Raw genomic sequence first — 21052 nt, 5'->3', positions numbered from 1 at the left:
TCCCGTTACGGATGGTTGTTAGCCACCAGGTGGTTGCTGGGATTTGAACTCTGGACCTTCGGAAGAGCAGTCGGGTGCTCTTACCCACTGAGCCATCTCACCTTCATCCACTTGGACTAGACCTCTGTGCAAGATGACAAATATGGATCTATTTTCATTTTTCTACATACTGACTGTCAGAACAGAACCATTTACTGGAGATTCTTTTTTCCAATGTATATATATTTTTAATCTTTGACAAATAAATGAGTGGTTTTATTTCTGGGTCTTCAATTCTATTCCACTGATCAGTGTGTCAGTCTCTGTACCATGCAGTTTTTATCACAATTGATGGGTAGTACAGCTGGAAGTCAGAGAAGGTGATTTCCTCAGAAGTTCTTGTATTGTTAAGAATTGTTTTCACTATTCTGTTTTTTGATTGTTTGTTTGTTTGTTTTTCCAGATGAATTTGAGAATTGCTCTTTCCATGTCTTTGAAGATATGTGTTGGACCTTTGATAGGGATTGCATTGTATCTGTAGATTGCTTTTGGTAGAATGGCCATTTCTACTATGTTAATCCTGCTGATTCGTGAACTTGGGAGATCTCTCCATTTTCTGAGGTCTTCTTCAGTTTCTTTCTTCAGAGACTTGAAGTTCTTATCATACAGATATTTCACGTGTTTGCTTAAAGTTGCCACAAGAGAATTTACATTATCTGTGACTCTTGTGTAGGGTGGTGTTTTCCAAATTTCTTCTTCTTATTTTTTTTTTTCCGAGACAGGGTTTCTCTGTATAGCCTTGGCTGCCCTCGAACTCACTTTGTAGACCAGTCTAGCCTCGAACTCAGAAATCTACCTTGCCTCTGCCTTCTAAGTGCTGGAATTAATGAAATGTACTACCACTGTACTACCAATGTTTCCATAATTTCTTCCTCAGTTTGTTTATCATTTGTATAAAGGACAGCTACTGATTTATTTGAGTTAATTTTATATCCAGCCACTTTGCTGAAGTGCTTTATCTCCTGTAGATGTTCTCTGGTAATTTTTTTTGGGGGGGGAGGTTGCTTATGTTTACTATCATATCATCTGCAAATAGTGATACCCTGAAGTATTCCTGGCCAATTTGTATTCCCTTGATCTCCTTTTGTTGTGTTATTGCTCTAGCTAGAACTTCGAGTACAATATTGAAAAGATATAAGAAGAGTTGGCATCCTTATCTTGTCCCTCATTTTATTGGGATTGCTTCAAGTATCTCGCTGTTTAACTTGATATTGTCTGTGTTTTTGCTGTATATTGCTTTTGTTATGTTTAGGTATGAGTCTTGAATTCATGATTTCTCCAATACTTTTAACATGAATGGGTGTTGTATTTTGTCAAATGCTTTTTCCTCATCTAATGAGATAACCATGTGATTTTTTTTCATTGAGTTTGTTTATATAGTGGATTATGTTAATGAATTTTTGTATATTGAACCAACCTTTCATCCCTGAGTTGATGCCTACTTGATCATGGCGAATGATGGCTTTGATGTATTCTTGGATTCGGATTGCTAGAATTTTATTATCTTTGCATTGATATTTATTTGTGAAATTGGTCTGATTTTTCTTTTTTTTTCTTGGATCCTTATGTAATTTAGGTATCAGAGTACTTGTAGCTTCATAGAATGAATTAGGTAGTGTTCTTCTCATTTCTGTCTTATGGAATAATTTTAAGAGTGCTGGTATTAGCTCTTCTTTGAAGGTCTGGTATAATTCTGCACTAAAGCCATTTGGCTCTGGGCTCTTTTTGGTTGGGAGGTTTTTAATGAGATTTTTTTCTATTTCTTTATGGGATATGTGCCAGTTTGGATAGTTTAACAGCTCTTAATTTAACTTTGGTACAGAGTATCTGTCTAGAAAATCCTCCATTTCATCTTGATTTTCCAGTTTTGTTGAAAATCGGCTTTTGTAGTAGGATCTGATGACCTTTTGTATTTCCTAAATTTCTCTTGTTCTGTCTCCCTTTTCCTGTCCTATTTTGTTGATTTAGACACTACCTCTGGGCACTTTTGTTAGTTTGGCTAGGGGTTTATCTATCTTGTTGATACTTTCAAAGAACTAGCTTTTGATTTTGCTCATTCTTTACATAGTTCCTTTTGTTTTTATTTGGTTGACTTCTGCCCAGTTTGACTATTTTCTGTCCTCTACTCCTCTTGGATGTGTTAGCTTCTTTTTTTTCTGGAGCGCTCAGGTGTGCTGGTAAGTTGCTAGTGTAGAATGTTTAGAATTTTTTACCAGGACTCTTAGTTTTATGAATTTTCCTCTTAGCACTGCTTTCATTATATCCCATAAGTTTTGGTATGCTGTATCATTCTTTTCATTGCATTGTAGGAAGTTTTTTTTTTTTTTTTTTTTTTTAAATTTCTTTATTTCTTCTCTGACCAAGTTATCACTGAATAGAGTGTTGTTCAGTTTCCACATGTATGTAGGTTTTCTGTTGTTTTTTATGTTATTGGAGGCTAGCCTTAGGCCACAGTGATCTGATAGAATGCAAGGATAATTTTAATCTTCTTCTATTGGTTGAGGACTATTTTGAGAACCATTATATGATCAATTTTGGAGAAGGTACCACGAGGTGCTGAGAAGAGGGTATATTCTTTGGTTTTAGGGTGAAGTGTTCTGTAGATACCTGTTAAATCCATTTGATTTATAACCTATCTTAGATTCACCATGCCTCTGTTTAGTTTCTGTTTCAATGACCTGTCCATTAGTGAGTGTGGAGTTTCAAAGTTTCCCACTATTATTGTGTGGGGTTAAATGTGTGTGGTTATTTTTTTTGGGGGGGGGGGCTTTAGTAAAGTTTCCCTTTTGAATGTTGGTGCCCTTATATTTGGGCCATAGATGTTCAGAAATGACACTTTCTTCTGGTGGATATTTCCTTTCATGACTATGAACTATACTTCCTCAACGCACTTGATAACTTTTGGACTGAAAGTCTATTTTATTGGATATTATGATGGCAATTCCTTCTTGTTTCCTGGGACCATTTGTTTAGAAGACTTTTTTCATGCCTTTTACTCATGGTGGTATCTGTCTTTGTTATTGAAGTGTGTTTTTTTTTTTTTTTTTTTTTTTTTTGGTGTTTATCTATTTTCCTATTTCTTTTTTTTTTAAATAATTTTTATTACATATTTTCCTCAATTACATTTCCAATGCTATCCCAAAAGTCCCCCATACCGCCCCCCACTTCCCTACCCACCCATTCCCATTCTTTTGGCCCTGGCATTCCCCTATATTGGGGCATATAAAGTTTGCAAGTACAATGGGCCTCTCTTTCCAGTGATGGCCGACTAGGACATCTTTCGATACATATGCAGCTAGAGACAAGAGCTCCGGGGTACTGGTTAGTTCATCATGTTGTTCCAACTATTGGGTTGCAGATCCCTTTAGCTCCTTGGGTACTTTCTCTAGCTTCTCCATTGGGAGCCCTGTGATCCATCCAATAGCTGACTGTGAGCATCCACTTCTGTGTTTGCTAGGCCCTGGCATAGTCTCACAAGAGACAGCTATCTTTGGGTCCTTTCAGCAAAATCTTGCTAGTGTATGAAATGGTGTCAGCGTTTGGAAGCTGATTATGGGATGGATCCCTGGATATGGCAGTCTCTAGATGGTCCATCCTTTCATCACAGCTCCAGACTTTGTCTCTGTAACTCCTTCCATGGGTGTTTTGTTCCCAATTCTAAGAAGGGGCATATTGTCCACACTTTGGTCTTCATTCTTCTTGAGTTTCATGCGTTTAGCAAATTGTATCTTATATCTTGGGTATCCTAAGTTTTGGGCTAATATCCACTTATCAGTGAATACATATTGTGTGAGTTCCTTTGTGATTGTGTTACCTCACTCAAGATGATGCCCTCCAGGTCCATCCATTTGGCTAGGAATTTCATAAATTCATTCTTTTTAATAGCTGAGTAGTACTCCATTCTGTAAATGTACCATAATTTTTGTATCCATTCCTCTGTTGAGGGGCATCTGGGTTCTTTCCAGCTTCTGGCTATTATAAATAGGGCTGCTATGAACATAGTGGAGCATGTGTCCTTCTTACCGGTTAGGACATCTTCTCGATATATGCCCAGGAGAGGTATTGCTGGAACCTCCAGTAGTACTATGTCCAGTTTTCTGAGGAACCGCCAGACTGATTTCCATAGTGGTTGTACAAGCTTGCAATCCCACAAACAATGGAGGAGTGTTCCTGTTTCTCCACATCCTCGCCAGCATCTGCTGTCACCTGAATTTTTGATCTTAGCCATTCTGACTGGTGTGAGGTGGAATCTCAGGGTTGTTTTGATTTGCATTTCCCTGATGATTAAGGATGTTGAACATTTTTTCAGGTGCTTCTCTACCATTCGGTATTCCTCAGGTGAGAATTCTTTGTTCATTTCTGAGCCCCATTTTTTAATGGGGTTATTTGACTTTCTGGAGTCCACCTTCTTGAGTTCTTTATATATATTGGATATTAGTCCCTTATCTGATTTAGGATAGGTAAAGATCCTTTCCCAATCTGTTGGTGTTTTTTTTTTTTTTTTTTTTTTTTTTTTTTTGTCTTATTGATGGTGTCTTTTCCTTGCAGAATCTTTGCAGTTTCCTGAGGTCCCACTTGTCAATTCTCGATCTTATAACACAAGCCATTGCTGTTCTATTCAAGAATTTTTCCCCTGTGCCCATATCCTCAAGGCTTTTCTCCACTTTCTCCTCTATAAGTTTCAGTGTCTCTGGTTTTATGTGAAGTTCCTTGATCCACTTAGACTTGACCTTAGTACAAGGAAATAGGAATGGATCAATTTGCATTCTTCTATATGTTAACAACCAGTTGTGCCAGCACCATTTGTTGAAAATGCTGTCTTTCTTCCACTGGATGTTTTTAGCTCCCTTATCAAAGATCAAGTGACCATAGGTGTGTGGGTTCATTTCTGGGTCTTCAATTCTATTCCATTGGTCTATTTGTCTGTCACTATACCAGTACCACACCGTTTTTATCACAGTTGCTCTGTAGTAAAGCTTTAGGTCCGGCATGGTTATTCCACCAGAGGTTCTTATATCCTTGAGAAGAGTTTTTGCTATCCTAGGTTTTTTGTTATTCCAGATGAATTTGCAGATTGCACTTTCTAATTCGTTGAAGAATTGAGTTAGAATTTTGATGGGGATTGCATTGAATCTGTAGATTGCTTTTGGCAAGATAGCCATTTTTACAATGTTGATCCTGCCAATCCATGAGCATGGGAGATCTTTCCATCTTCTGAGATCTTCTATAATTTCTTTCTTCAGAGACTTGAAGGTTTTATTATACAGTTCTTTCACTTCCTTAGTTAGAGTCACGCCAAGATAGCTTATATTATTTGTGACTATTGAGAAGGGTGTTGTTTCCCTAATTTCTTTCTCAGCCTGTTTATTCTTTGTGTAGAGAAAGGCCATTGATTTGTTTGAGTTAATTTTATATCCAGCTACTTCACCGAAGCTGTTTATCAGGTTTAGGAGTTCTCTGGTGGAATTTTTAGGGTCACTTATATATACTATCATATCATCTGCAAAAAGTGATATTTTGACTTCATCTTTTCCAATTTGTATCCCTTTGATCTCCTGTTGTTGTCGAATTGCTCTGGCTAGGACTTCAAGTACAATGTTGAATAGGTATGGAGAAAGTGGACAGCCTTGTCTAGTCCCTGATTTTAGAGGGATTGCTTCCAGCTTCTCACCATTTACTTTGATGTTGGCTACTGGTTTGCTGTAGATTGCTTTTATTATGTTTAGGTATGGGCCTTTAATTACTGATCTTTCCAAGACTTTTATCATGAATGGGTGTTGGATCTTGTCAAATGCTTTTTCAGCATCTAACGAGATGACCATGTGGTTTTTGTCTTTGAGTTTGTTTATATACTGGATTACATTGATGGATTTCCGTATATTGAACCATGAACCATCCCTGCAACCCTGGGATGAAACCTACTTGGTCTGGATGGATGATTGTTTTGATTTGTTCTTGGATTCAGTTAGCAAGAACTTTATTGAGGATTTTTGCATCAATATTCATAAGGGATATTGGTCTGAACTTTTCTATCTTGGTTGGGTCTTTTTGTGGTTTAGGTATCAGAGTATTTGTGGCTTCATAGAATGAGTTGGGTAGAGTACCTTCTGTTTCTATTTTGTGGAATAGTTTGTGAAGAACTGGGATTAGATCTTCTTTGAAGGTCTGATAGAACTCTGCACTAAACCCATCTGGTCCTGGGCTTTTTTTGGTTGGGAGACTATTAATGAAGGCTTCTATTTCTTTGGGGGATATAGGACTGTTTAGATCATTAACCTGATCTTGATTCAACTTTGGTACCTGGTAATTGTCTAGGAACTTCTCCATTTCATCCAGGTTCTCCAGTTTTGTTGAGTATAGCCTTTGGTAGAAGGATCTGATGGTGTTTTGGATGTCTTCAGGATCTGTTGTTATGTCTCCTTTTTCATTTCTGATTTTGTTAATTAGAATGCTTTCTCCTTGCCCTCTAGTGAGTCTGGCTAAGGGTTTATCTATCTTGTTGATTTTCTCAAAGAACCAGCTCCTTGATTGGTTGATTCTTTGAATAGTTCTTCTTGTTTCCACTTGGTTATTTCGCCCCTGAGTTTGATTATTTCCTGCCTTCTACTTCTCTTGGGTGAATTTGCTTCCTTTTGTTCTAGTGCTTTTAGGTGTGTTGTCAGGCTGCTAATGTGTGCTCTCTCTAGTTTCCTTTTGGAGGCACTCAGAGCTATGTGTTTTCCTCTTAGAAATGCTTTCATTGCATCCCATAAGTTTGGGTATGTTGTGGCTTCATTTTCATTAAACTCTAAAAAGTCCTTTATTTTTTCTTTATTCCTTCCTTGACCAAGGTATCATTGAGAAGAGTGTTGTTCAGTTTCCACGTGAATGTTGGCTTTCTATTATTTATTTTGTTATTGAAGATCAGCCTTAGTCCATGGTGATCTGATAGGATGCATGGGACAATTTCGATATTTTTGTATCTGTTGAGGCCTGTTTTGTGAACAATTATGTGATCAATTTTGGAGAAGGTACCATGAGGTGCTGAGAAGAAGATATATCCTTTTGTTTTAGGATAGAATGTTCTGTAGATATCTGCCAGATCCATTTGATTCATAACCTCTGTTAGTTTCACTTTGTCCCTGTTTCGTTTCTGTTTCCATGATCTGTCTATTGGTGAAAGTGGTGTGTTGAAGTCTCCCACTATTATTGTATTAGGTGCAATGTGTGCTTTGAGATTTACTAAAGTTTCTTTAATGAATGTGACTGCCTTTGTTTTTGGAGCATAGATATTCAGGATTGATAGTTCCTCTTGGAGGATTTTACCTTTGATGAGTATGAAGTGCCCCTCCCTGTCTTTTTTGATGACTTTGGGTTGGAAGTAAATCTTATCAGATATTAGAATGGCTACTCCAGCTTGTTTCTTCATACCATTTGCTTGGAAAATTATTTTCCACCCTTTCATTCTGAGGTATTATCTATTTTTTTTTCTTAGATGAGTTCCCTGTAAGCAGCAAAATGTTGGGTCTTGTTTGTGTAGCCAGTTTGTTAGTCTATGTCTTTTTATTGGGGAGTTGAGTCCATTGATATTAAGAGATATTAAAGAAAAGTAATTGTTGTTTCCTGTTATTTTTGTTGTTAAAGTTGGCATTCTGTTCTTGTGGCTGTTTTCTTTTAGGTTTGTTGAGGGATTACCTTCTTGTTGTTTCTAGGGCGTGGTTCCCGTCCTTGTATTGGTTTTTTTTTTTTCTGTTATTATCCTTTGAAGGGCTGGATTCGTGGAGAGATAATGTGTGAATTTGGTTTTGTCGTGGAATACTTTGGTTTCTCCATCTATGTTAATTGAGAGTTTGGCTGGGTATAGTAGCCTGGGCTGGAATTTGTGTTCTTTTAGTGTCTGTATAACATATGTCCAGGATCTTCTGGCTTTCATAGTGTCTGGTGAAAAATCTGGTGTAATTTTGATAGGCTTGCCTTTATATGTTACTTGGCCTTTTTCTCTTACTGCTTTTAGTATTCTATCTTTATTTAGTGCATTTGTTGTTCTGATTATTATGTGTCGGGAGGTATTTCTTTTCTGGTCCAGTCTATTTGAAGTTCTGTAGGCTTCTTGTATGTTCATGGGCATCTCTTTCTTTAGATATGGGAAGTTTTCTCTATAATTTTGTTGAAGATGTTTGCTGGTCTTTGAATTGAAAATCTTCATTCTCATCCACTCCTGTTATCCATACGTTTGGTCTTCTCATTGTGTCCTTTATTTCCTGGATGTTTTGAGTTAGGATCTTTTTGCATTTTCCATTTTCCTCGATTGTTGTGCCGATGTTCTCTATGGAATCTTCTGCACCTGAGATTCTCTCTTCCATCTCTTGTATTCTGTTGCTGATGCTCATATCTATGTTTCCAGATTTCTTTCCTAGGGTTTCTATCTCCAGTGTTGCCTCATTTTGGGTTTTCTTTATTGTGTCTACTTCCCTTTTTAGGTCTAGTATGGTTTTGTTCATTTCCATCATCTGTTTGGATGTGTTTTCCTGTTTTTCTTTAAGGACTTCTACCTGTTTGATTGTGTTATCCTGTTTTTCTTTAAGGACTTGTAACTCTTCAGCATTGTTCTCCTGTAATTCTTTAAGTGAGTTATTAAAGTCCTTCTTGATGTCCTCTACCATTATCATGAGGTATGTTTTAAATCCAGGTCTAGCTTTTCAGCTGTGTTGGGGTGCCCTGGACTGGCCGAAGTGGGAGTGCTGGGTTCTGATGATGGTGAGTGGTCTTGGTTTCTGTTAGTAAGATTCTTACGTTTAACTCTCGCCATCTGGTAATCTCTGGAGTTGTTATAGTTGTCTCTGTTTAGAGATTGTTCTTCTGGTGATTCTGATTACTGTCTATCAGCAGACCTGGGAGACAGGCTCTCTCCTCTGAGTTTCAGTGGTTAGAGCACTCTCTGCTGACAAGCTCTCCTCTTAAAGAGAAGGTGTACAGATATCTGGTGTTTGGAGTTCCTCCTGGCCAAAGAAAAAGGCTGAAAACAGGACCTTTCCCAGATGCTGTGTTGCTTTGGCAGGTCACAGAAGCTGTCAGCTTCTGTGGTGCACACTCTCACCTGTGCAGACTAAGTTCCTAAGTTCGGAGGAGTCCTGGATCCAAGATGGCGCTCCCTGCTCCTGAGGCAGAGGGCTCCCATGCAGGGCAGACCACTGTCTTCAGGCTGGGTGAGTGCCGGATGTCTGCGGCCCCAAAAGGGTGCTGCCTCAGCAGTTCTGTGGCTCCCGCCTGTCCCAGAAGCTTTCTGCCTCTGTGGTGCACACTCACTCATGTGCAGACTAAGTTCCTAAGTTCAGCAGAGTCCTGGAGCCAAGATGGCGCTCCCATGCAGGGCGGAACACTGTCCTCCGGCTGGGAGGGTGCCAGATGTCTGCGGCCCCAAAAACGGTGCTGCCTCAGTGGCTCTGTGGCTCCCGCCTGTCCCAGAAGCTGTCTGCCTCTGTGGTGCACACTCTCACCTGAAGTTCCTAGGTTCTGCAGAGTCCTGGAACCAAGATGGCGCTCCTGTACAGGGTGGACCACTGTCCTCTGGCTGCCAGGCTGGTTTTCTACTTCCATAACTAATGCAGTCTCAGGTCCAGCGCGCAATTGGATTGGAGTAGAAGCTGTGTTCCACTCACCAGAAGTCCCAAGATCCTGTGGCGGGTGTTGTGGGTAGCTGGTGAGAGTCAGCCAACCCTGCGCCCTAGCTACCCTGGTGTCAGTCAGACAGGAAGAGCAAAGTGTGTTTTTTGTATGCAGCAAAATGTTGGATCCTGTTTACATATCCAGTCTGTTAGCTTATGTTTTTTTATTGGAGAATTGAGTCCATTGATATTGAGAGATATTAAACCAGATGATTGTTAGTTCCTGTTATTTTTGTTGTTGTAGGAGGCATTATGTGGATATGATTCTCTCTTTTTTTTGAGATTATTAATGTCTTGCTTTTTTGATGAGGGTACCCTCTGTGTGTTGGAGTTTTCCTTTTAGAATTCTCCATAGGGCTGGATTTATAGATAAATATTGTTTGAATTTATTTTTGTCTTGGAATATTTTGATGTCTTCATCTATGTTGATTGGGAGTTTTGCTGGGTATAGTAGCCTGTGTTGGTGTTTGTTTTCTCTTAGTCTCTGTATGACCTCTGTCCAGGCTCTTCTGGCTTTTGGTGTCTCTGTTGAAAAGTCTGGTGTGATTCTGATCAGTCTGCCTTTGCATGTTACTTGACATTTTTCACTCACAGCTTTTAATATTTTCTTTGTTCTTTGCATTTAATGCCTTGAATATTATGTTATGAGAGGATTTTCTTTTCTGGTCCAATATATTTGGTGTTTTATAGGCTTCTTGTACATTCATGACCATCTCTTTCTTAGAATATATGGGAGGCCTTCATGTTGTGATGTCTTCAGAGGAGCAGCAAAGCTGGTCATGTCTTTTTTCTCCTTTTTAATCTTGTTTTAGAGGAGTGGTTCTCAAGAATTGAAGCATGGATTTTTAATTGCTTTTGAATAATCAATGCACAATTCTATCTCTAATAGTTTACTTTTTTAAAATGAAATTTTTGTTAAGTAAAAGTTTAAATGAAAAATTTCCATCTGTGTTGATAGTCCTCTATCCTAAGAACAATAGACCATGTAACAATAAACCCAACATTAAGCATGAGAAACCACTTTCGAAATATTAGTCATAGTTTTCCAAGAGTTTCTTGGCAGTATGTATAAGGACAATTACTCAAACTAGAATCTGAGAAATTTCTATAGCTGTATATACCACACACATTACTTACAGGGCCTAGAGAATCTTGAGCTGGTATTGACTTGAAAGCTTCCTCCTGGAGAATTGGCTTTCATACCAGAATGCACCGTGAAAACTTCCAAAAGAGGGGAGGAACCAACAGCTATATTCAATGATGACGTCTATGAACAACAGAAATGATGGCTTGATAACTCCTATTATTCGTTTTTTTTTATTAGATATTTTCTGTATCTACATTTCAAATGTTACCCCCTTTCCTCATGTTCCCACCGAAAAAACCCCACTACAAACACCTGCCCTTGCTCATTAATCTAAACAGTCCCATAACACCTAAAGAAGTAGAAGCAGTCATTAATAGTCTCCCCAAAAAGCCCCCAAAAAGCCCCCCCCCAAAAAAAACAAACAAACAAAAAACAGAAAAACAAAAACAAAAAATCCCAGGACTAGATGGACTAAGTACAGAGTTCTAGTAGAACTTCAAAGAAGACCTAATACCAATACTCTTCAAATTATTCCACAAAATGGAAACAGAAGGAATACTACCCAATTCTTTCTATGAAGCCACAATTACTCTTATACATAAACCACATAAAGACCTAACAAAGAAAGAGTACTTCAGACAAATTTCCATTATGAATATTGATGCAAAAATACTCAATAAAATTCTTGCAAACCAAATTCAAGAACACATCAAAATGATGATCCATCATGATCAAGTAGGCTTCATCCCAGGGATGCAGGGATGGTTCAATATATGGAAATTCATAAATGTAATCCACTATGCAAACAATATTGAAAAAGCCACATTATCATCTCATTAGATGCTGAGAAATATTTGACCAAATCCAATATCCCTTCACGATAAAAGTCTAGGAAATATCAGGAATTTAAAGTACATACGTAAACATAGTAAAAGCAATATACAGCAAACCAGTAGCCCACATCATGCCCAAGTTGGGATCTGCCCCACTTTTATTTCTGTATTTCCTTTAGAGAGGAACAATTCTTGCTCAAACATTTTTAAGACGAGTGGGTGATCCCATCCCTCAACTTGGGTCCATGCCTACCTATTGGTGGTCTATTTAGGTTCGATCTCCTCACTGTTGGATATTTTGGCTAAGCTTATCCCCATTGGATCTCCAGAGCCTCTCATATCCTTGCTGTCTTGCACTTTCTTGAGATTCCTCAGTCCCCCAACAACAGTGATACATATTTCTATTCATTCCCTTGCCCTCTAGGATTCTGTCCTGTCTCCCCCATATCTGATGCTTCCCTTCTTCTTTTACCTTTTCCTCCCTTCTCCCATTCATGTCTCTCCCTCCCTCTTCCTCCTATGATTATGTTTTTTACCACTATCCTTAAATGCTATGTTTCACTTGAAACACAAGCATAATTTTATGAGTACAAAGATCATCTACTATATATCCCTAATTATACAGTTAAATTTCGCCTATTATTAATTTTTATTTACTTATGCAATGAATTCTGGTCGTTATTCTCTAGGAAGAACTCTGCTGGAGATAAATCCCCTTTATCTTCTTTTATTGGACAATGTCTTCATTGATGTCTCTATTCAAAAGGCTATGACCACAGGATATGGAACTTAAGGCTGACACTCTTTTTTTTTTAACTTCCTATGATCTGTGTGGCCATAGATAGGGGTAACTTTTTTGGAATGTTGGTACAGCGTGGTTGATGATGACTTTCTACTGGTTTTTTTCCAAGATGTTTTCTTTAAGCATTTCAGGTAGATGGATTTCCAGGAGCTTCATGGGACTTGTCCTATTTGAGTTTATTCAGTTCTTGAATATGAACATTCATACCTAATGACCAATTGTTTTCATTTTCCTTTACACTAAAACATTAATTTTGTTTGACTCTTGAATGTTTTAATTTTAATATTAAAAGTATTGGCATTTGATTCAGTTTCATGATGCTCCTCTTAAGATGTTACTGAATGGAATTAGTAGTTTTGATTTTAGACATTTCCTATGTCCTCACAAGGGCACTCAGTAGTCAAAAAGAAAAACATATAGCACAGTATTATGCAGTTAGAAGCGTTCTGGATTCCTTTGCTAGAATTTTCAATGTCTCATCTCTTCATGGAATGTTTACTACAAATACTATGTCCAAGCATTTCAGATATACTTAGCAAAAGTATAACATATAGATGTCTTTGCTTATTTTGACCCTATCAAAACACCAGAAAGCCTCATTAGCCTTCTGAAGCATTATAAACTTTAAAATCTTATTTAAAATGTTTTTCTACAAAAAATGATAAAGAGTGGGAATATATAGGGTCATGTACTATCAAGTTTCTTTTAAAAGTTGCCTATCTACATTGGCATCTGTGTGCTCAGAAGCTGTTAAGATATTTACTAGTACTTGAAGACTTCAGAACAGACATGTTTGCTGTAGTTAAGCTAGGGCTTTAGGCAAAAAGGAAGGAAGAATTTGCAACTCTGTTTATATGATTAATCTTTCTTCAAGAAATCATTTATTTAGCTAGAAAACACTAAAGTCTTATATAATATTGTATTATTTTTGGTTTTGCTTATGTCTGTAATTTGACTTGAGTCTCAAACCTTCAAATGTTTTCTCCTTAGACTCAACAGGGAAATGTGGGCCTCCTCCACCTATTGACAATGGAGACATCACCTCCTGGTCATTACCAGTATATGAACCATTCTCATCAGTTGAATATCAATGCCAGAATTATTATGTCCTTAACGGAAAGAAGACAATAACATGTAGAAATGGAAAGTGGTCTGAGCCACCAAACTGCTTACGTAAGTACCTTATTCTCATAGATTATAGGAGATTTTGTTTTATATTATGGATATTTTTCTGTTAATAATAGAAAATTCACAAAATACATGTAGTATTTTGTTTTATCTCCAGTGCCAAACATTAGCATGTGATAAAAACAATATTATTAGATACTTTTTATAAAACCCACCTGTCACCTAAAATTGTGCATGTTATTCTTTACAATTAAGGTTTTACTAACATGTATTAATGTCCACAAAACTGGGCATCAGCATGACATTCTATACCTATTGACTCAGTCAGTGTTCTATTGCTGTGTAGACACAATATGATCATGACAACTCTTAGAAAAGAAAGCATTTGTTGGGAATAGCTTATAATTTCGAGATTTAGTCTATTATCATCATGTTTGGAAGCATGATGGAACAAAGGTGGCACAAAGGTGGCACATGATGGAGGAGAAGTAGCTGAGCATTATACAGCTGAATCTGCAGACAGCAGTAAGATATATATATATATATATATTTCTTCTAACAAGGCTATACCAACTCCAACAAGACTCCTAATCCTTTTTGAGTGTTACCAATCCCCAATGAATAAGCAATATGTGAGCCTATGGAAGCCATTCTTTTTCAAATCACACCTATATACGTCCTTCATTTATTAAATCCATACCACATCCCCTGCTCTTCGATAAGACAACTAACTTCTATTAATCACTGTCATGCATTCTAGAGATAGTTTTCTCTATCTTTTCATTCTGTATGAAAGAACACAAAGTAGTTGTCTTCCTGTGTTTGCTTTATTTCACATAATGTCCTCCAATGCCTTTTACTAACTAAAATAATAAAATGTATCTTTACTGTCTGAATCAAATTCCACATTTAAGTATACCACGTGGTCTTTATAAATTCATCAATTGGTATTAGCTCAGAAAGTTTTTTCATCTTATCTACAGTAATGTAGCAGTTTGCAATAATCATATACAAGCAGTTTTAGGAGGTTCATATTATTTCCTTTGAGTGTATAGCAAAAGAAGCTATATGCAACAATATATGTAAAATCTATTTTTAAATTTTTAAGAAATCTCAGTTGTCATCTATAGTAACTTCTCTTAGCTAAATTCCCAGCAACAGCTTATGAATTTTTCACCACACATTCATTGGCATTTATAATTTTAAGGACTCCTTTCTCTAATGCTATCCTAACTGAGTGGCAAGGTAACTTATCATGGCTTTGGTAAAAAAATGACAGCAAATTATATTAAGGTTTTTTTCCTACTCAGGTTTTTATAGATATTTTTTGAGAAGTATCTACTCATTTATATAATTTTGCTTGGCTTATTTTTCTTTTAAAATGCATTTTACCACAGACTAATGACAGTTCATTTAAAAGTTATCCAGAAACTAAAATCCTGATGAATTATTTAAGTATAATGTAAGACAAATATAGTACAAAATGTTTTCAAAAAAGTTATGGTCGATTTAGAGCAAGTGGTGTTATAACTTCCAACCAGGACAAAATCAAATCAAATCAAATCAAATCAAATCAAATCAAATCAAATCAAATCAAATCAAATCAAACCCAACCCAACCCAACCCAACCCAACCCAACCCAACCCAACCCAACCCAACCCAAACCAACACAATTAATTTTCACTTTATATTTTCTTGACATAAGACACCCCGAAAAAAGATATGTAAATACCTAAAGACAAATAATAGTCAACCATTTACTCTGATTCAACTTGCTGCCTATTTCTTAGTTGTATTGATTATGCTCTGTGCTATGCACAAGTACCTCATTTTGATGAATTCCAGGGGTCAAGGTTTGCTTTTTGTCTTACAATTTGGAGACCCTTCCAAACATTCAGTGTCCAAAACCAATGAAGTGTTTCCCTGTTGTGTTTCCTTGTACTTTCTTACATGTTTGTTTGATGTTTGATGATTTTTCTTACATCGCTGTCATTGACCAACTACAGACAGTATCAAATTTTAGTCATCTCCCAATTATCCTTATGTCATTTACTGAATATCATATCAGTTCTAAACAAATGTTTTGGAAAGTCTATCAAGATGAGTTAACTGCAGATACATAGAGTAGTTATCAAAGTAAAATTTAATTTTTGAAGTTACTGATAATGAAATTACATTTATAGATAATTTTCAGAAAAATAAATGGAATTGGTCTATAGATAGGGATAATTTCTGTTGGTTTATGTATTACTTAAAGAAATTTGGTGATTTTTCCTTCAGGTGCATGTGTAATACCAGAAAACATTATGGAAAAACACAATATAAAGTTCAAATGGAGAGACACTGAAAAGATTTATTCCCATTCAGGGGAGGATGTTGAATTTGAATGTAAATATGGATATCATGAAGCAAATGGATCATCGCCATTTCGTACACAGTGCATTAATGGCACCATCAATTATCCCACTTGTGTATAAAATCATAATACATTTATTAGTTAATTTTATTGTTTATAAATGCACATGCATGTCACTAATATACTTTCAATTTGCATTTGAAATGTTGTTTAACTCATGTCTTCTCATAAATATAAACATTTTTGTTATATGGTGATTAATTTGTAACGTTAAAGACTATTGCCAAAATGCAAAAGCAGTAATTCAAAACTCCTAATCCAAAATATGATATGTCAAAGGACAAGTTATTTCAATCAAGAAAGTAGATGTAAGTTCTTCAACATCTGTTTCTATTCAGAACTTTCTCAGATTTTCCTGGATACCTTTTGATGTAAGGTTCTGATTTACAGTGAATAAAAGACATATTGACCGATTCTTCAAATTAGTACGATTTCCCAAAGCATGTAACAACCAAACTATCATATATTATATCACTAATGCATACAATTAATTACTATATGATACTTTCAAATAAAAGAATCTAAGAAACTTCTTGCCTATGAACTTCTAATATTTGGTACATTGAAATAAGAAAAGATTCAAACAATTTTACAAAGAGATTAAGATTTTCACAAGGTGTATGATCCTATCACTGTAATAATATTGACATTAAAAACTATAAATATATGGTATCACTTATAAACAGGCAATGAGCATTGATTTAGGCAGGACTTTATGGCTGTAAAGAGACAATTTAGGCAAGGCAACTTTTTTTTTTATTACTTATTTTCCTCAATTACATTTCCAATGCTATCCCAAAAGTCCCCCATACCCCCCCCCCCACTTCCCTACCCACCCATTCCCATTCTTTTCGCCCTGGCATTCCCCTGTATTGGGGCATATAAAGTTTGCAAGTCCAATGGGCCTCTCTTTCCAGTGATGGCCAACTAGGCCATCTTTCGATACATATGCACCTAGAGACAAGAGCTCCAGGGTACTGGTTAGTTCATCATGTTGTTCCAACTATAGGGTTGCAGATCCCTTTAGATCCTTGGGTACTTTCTCTAGCTTCTCCATTGGGAGCCCTGTGATCCATCCAATAGCTGACTGTGAGCATCCACTTCTGTGTTTGCTAGGCCCCGGCATACTCTCACAAGAGACAGCTACATTTGGGTCCTTTCAGCAAAATCTTGCTAGTGTATGCAATGGTGTCAGCGTTTGGAAGCTGATTATGGGATGGATCCCTGGATATGGCAGTCTCTAGATGGTCCATCCTTTCATCAAAGCTCCAAACTTTGTCTCTGTAACTCCTTCCATCAGTATTTTGTTCCCAATTCTAAGAAGGGGCACAGTGTCCACACTTTGGTCTTCATTCCTCTTGAGTTTCATGCGTTTAGCAAATTGTATCTTATATCTTGGGTATCCTAAGTTTTGGGCTAATATCCAATTATCAGTGAATACATATTGTGTGAGTTCCTTTGTGATTGTGTTACCTCACTAAGATGATGCCCTCCAGGTCCATCCATTTGGCTAGGAATTTCATAAATTCATTCTTTTTAATAGCTGAGTAGTACTTCATTGTGTAAATGTACCATATTTTCTGTATCCATTCCTCTGTTGAGGGTTATCTGGTTTCTTTCCAGCTTCTGGCTAGTATAAATAAGGCTGCTATGAACATAGTGGAGCATGTATCCTTCGTACCGGTTTTGACATCTTCTGGATATTTGTACATCTTCTGGATATATGCCGAGGAGAGGTAATGCTGGATCCTCCGGTAGTACTATGTCCAATTTTCTGAGGAACCACCAGACGGATTTCCAGAGTGGTTGTACAAGCTTGCAATCCCACCAACAATGGAGGAGTGTTCTTCTTTCTCCACATCCTCACCAGCATCTGCTGTCACCTGAATTTTTGATCTTAGCCATTCTGACTGGTGTGAGGTGGAATCTCAGGGTTGTTTTGATTTGCATTTCCCTGATGATTAAGGATGTTGAACATTTTTTTCAGGTGCTTCTCTGCCATTCGGTATTCCTCAGGTGAGAATTCTTTGTTCAGTTCTGAGCCCCATTTTTAAATGGGGTTATTTGATTTTCTGGAGTCCACCTTCTTGAGTTCTTTATATATGTTGGATATTATTCCTTTATCTGATTTAGGATAGGTAAAGATCCTTTCCCAATCTGTTGGTGGTCTTTTTGTCTTATTGATGGTGTCTTTTGTCTTTCAGAAGCTTTGCAGTTTCATGAGGTCCCACTTGTCAATTCTCGATCTTACAGCACAAGCCATTGCTGTTCTATTCAAGAATTTTTCCCCTGTGCCCATATCTTCAAGGCTTTTCCCCACTTTCTCCTCTATAAGTTTCAGTGTCTCTGGTTTTATGTGAAGTTCCCTGATCCACTTAGGTTTGACCTTAGTACAAGGAGATAGGAATGGATCAATTCGCATTCTTCTACATGATAACAACCAGTTGTGCCAGCACCATTTGTTGAAAATGCTGTCTTTCTTCCACTGGATGGTTTTAGCTCCCTTGTCGAAGATCAAGTGACCATAGGTGTGTGACTTCATTTCTAGGTCTTCAATTCTATTCCATTGGTCTACTTCTCTGTCACTATACCAGTACCATGCAGTTTTTAATCACAATTGCTCTGTAGTAAAGCTTTAGGTCAAGCATGGTGATTCCACCAGAGGTTCTTTTATCCTTGAGAAGAGTTTTTGCTATCCTAGGTTTTTTGTTATTCCAGATGAATTTGCAGATTGCACTTTCTAATTCGTTGAAGAATTGAGTTGGAATTTTGATGGGGATTGCATTGAATCTGTAGATTGCTTTTGGCAAAATCTCCATTTTTACAATGTTGATCCTGCCAATCCATGAGCATTGGAGATCTTTCCATCTTCTGAGATCTTCTATAATTTCTTTCTTCAGAGACTCTAAATTTTTATTATACATATCTTTAACTTCCTTAGTTAGAGTCACGCCAAGATATTTTATATTATTTGTGACTATTGAGAAGGGTGTTGTTTCCCTAATTTCTTTCTCAGCCTGTTTATTCTTTGTGTAGAGAAAGGTCATTGACTTGTTTGAGTTAATTTTATATCCAGCTACTTCACCAAAGCTGTTTATCAGGTTTAGGAGTTCTCTGGTGGAATTTTTGGGTCACTTATATATACTATCATATCATCTGCAAAAAGTGATATTTTGACTTCATCTTTTCCAATTTGTATCCCTTTGATCTCCTTTTCTTGTCGAATTGCTCTGGCTAGGACTTCAAGTATAATGTTGAATAGGTATGGAGAGAGTGGACAGCCTTGTCTAGTCCCTGATTTTAGTGGGATTGCTTCAAGCTTCTCACCATTTACTTTGATGTTGGCTACTGGTTTGCTGTAAATTGCTTTTATCATGTTTATGTATGGGCCTTGAATTCCTGATCTTTCCAAGACTTTTATCATGAATGGATGTTGGATCTTGTCAAATGCTTTTTCCGCATCTAACGAGATGATCATGTGGTTTTTGACTTTGAGTTTGTTTTTATACTGCATTACGTTGATGGATATCTGTATATTGAACCATCCCTGCATCCCTGGGATGAAACCTACTTGGTCAGGATGGATGATTGTTTTGATGTGTTCTTGGATTCGGTTAGCAAGAACTTTATTGAGGATTTTTGCATCAATATTCATAAGGGATATTGGTCTGAAGTTTTCTATCTTTGTTGGGTCTTTTTGTGGTTTAGGTATCAGAGTAATTGTGGCTTCATAGAATGAGTTGGTTAGAGTACCTTCTGTTTCTATTTTGTGAAATAGTTTGTGAAGAACTGGGATTAGATCTTCTATGAAGGTCTGATAGAACTCTGCACTAAACCCATCTGGTCCTGGGCTTTTTTTGGTTGGGAAACTATTAATGACTGCTTCTACTTCTTTGGGGGATATAGGGCTGTTTAGATCATTAACCTGATCTTGATTCAACTTTGGTACCTGGTATCTGTCCAGAAACTTCTCCATTTTATCCAGGTTTTCCAGTTTTGTTGAGTATAGCCTTTTGTAGAAGGATCTGATGGTGTTTTGTATTTCTTCAGGATCTGTTGTTATGTCTCCTTTTTCATTTCTGATTTTGTTAATTAGAATGCTTTCCCTGTGCCCTCTAGTGAGTCTGGCTAAGGGTTTATCTATCTTGTTGAATTTCTTAAAGAACCAGCTCCTTGATTGTTTGATTCTTTGAATAGTTCTTCTTATTTCCACTTGGTTGATTTCGCCCCTGAGTTTGATTATTTCCTGCTGTTTTCTCCTCTTGGGTGAATTTGCTTCCTTTTTTTCTAGAGCTTTTAGATGTGCTGTCAAGCTGCTAATACGTGCTCTCTCTAGTTTCTTTCTGGAGGCACTCAGAACTATGAGTTTTCCTCTTAGAAATGCTTTCATTGAGTCCCATAAGTTTGGGTATGTTGTGGCTTCCTTTTCATTGAACTCTAAAAAGTCCTTAATTTCTTTCCTTATTCCTTCCTTGACCAAGGTATCATTGAGAAGAGTTGCTATTCAGTTTCCACGTGAATTTTGTCTTTCTATTATTTATTTTGTTATTGAAGATCAGCCTTAGTCCATGGTGATCTGATAGGATGCATGGGACAATTTCAATATTTTTGTATCTGTTTAGGCCTGTTTTGTGACCAATTATGTGGTCAATTTTAGAGAAGGTACCATGAGGTGCTGAGAAGAAGGTATATCCTTTTGTTTTAGAATAGAATGTTCTGTAGATATCTGCCAGATCCATTTGATTCATAACTTCTGTTAGTTTCACTGTGTCCCTGTTTAGTTTCTGTTTCCATGATCTGTCCATTGGTGAAAGTGGTGTGTTGAAGTCTCCCACTATTATTGTCTTAGGTGCAATGTGTGCTTTGAGCTTTACTAAAGTTTCTTTAATGAATGTGGCTGCCTTTGTATTTGTAGCATAGATATTCAGAATTGATAGTTCCTCTTGGAGGATCTTACCTTTGATGAGTATGAAGTGCCCCTCCCTGTCTTTTTTGATGACTTTGGGTTGGCAGTCAATCTTATCAGATATTAGAATGGCTACTCCCGCTTGTTTCTTCATATCATTTGCTTGGAAAATTGTTTTCCAGCCTTTCATTCTGAGG

General features: G+C 37.0%; 1 protein-coding gene across 2 annotated transcripts in view; it reads left to right on the top strand.

Annotated features, from left to right (window-relative positions):
• The window catches only part of LOC110287097 (complement factor H), a 110411-nt gene extending 93933 nt beyond the window's left edge, over nt 1–16478 (top strand). For both annotated transcript variants that reach the window (XM_085841587.1, XM_085841585.1), the window contains exons 21-22: nt 13396–13578; nt 15814–16478. In XM_085841587.1, coding sequence (XP_085697713.1) covers nt 13396–13578; nt 15814–16010 — 380 coding nt within the window. In that variant the 3' untranslated portion in view covers nt 16011–16478. The remainder of the gene's footprint in view (nt 1–13395; nt 13579–15813) is intronic.
• Nucleotides 16479–21052: the final 4574 nt, after the last annotated feature.

This window comes from Mus caroli, unplaced genomic scaffold, assembly GCF_978045245.1.
Source record: "Mus caroli unplaced genomic scaffold, Mus_caroli_1 scaffold_1, whole genome shotgun sequence".
Lineage (NCBI taxonomy): Eukaryota > Metazoa > Chordata > Mammalia > Rodentia > Muridae > Mus > Mus caroli.
The sequence above is the reverse complement of the archived record's forward strand: the minus strand, read 5'-3'. Positions and strand labels throughout refer to the sequence as shown.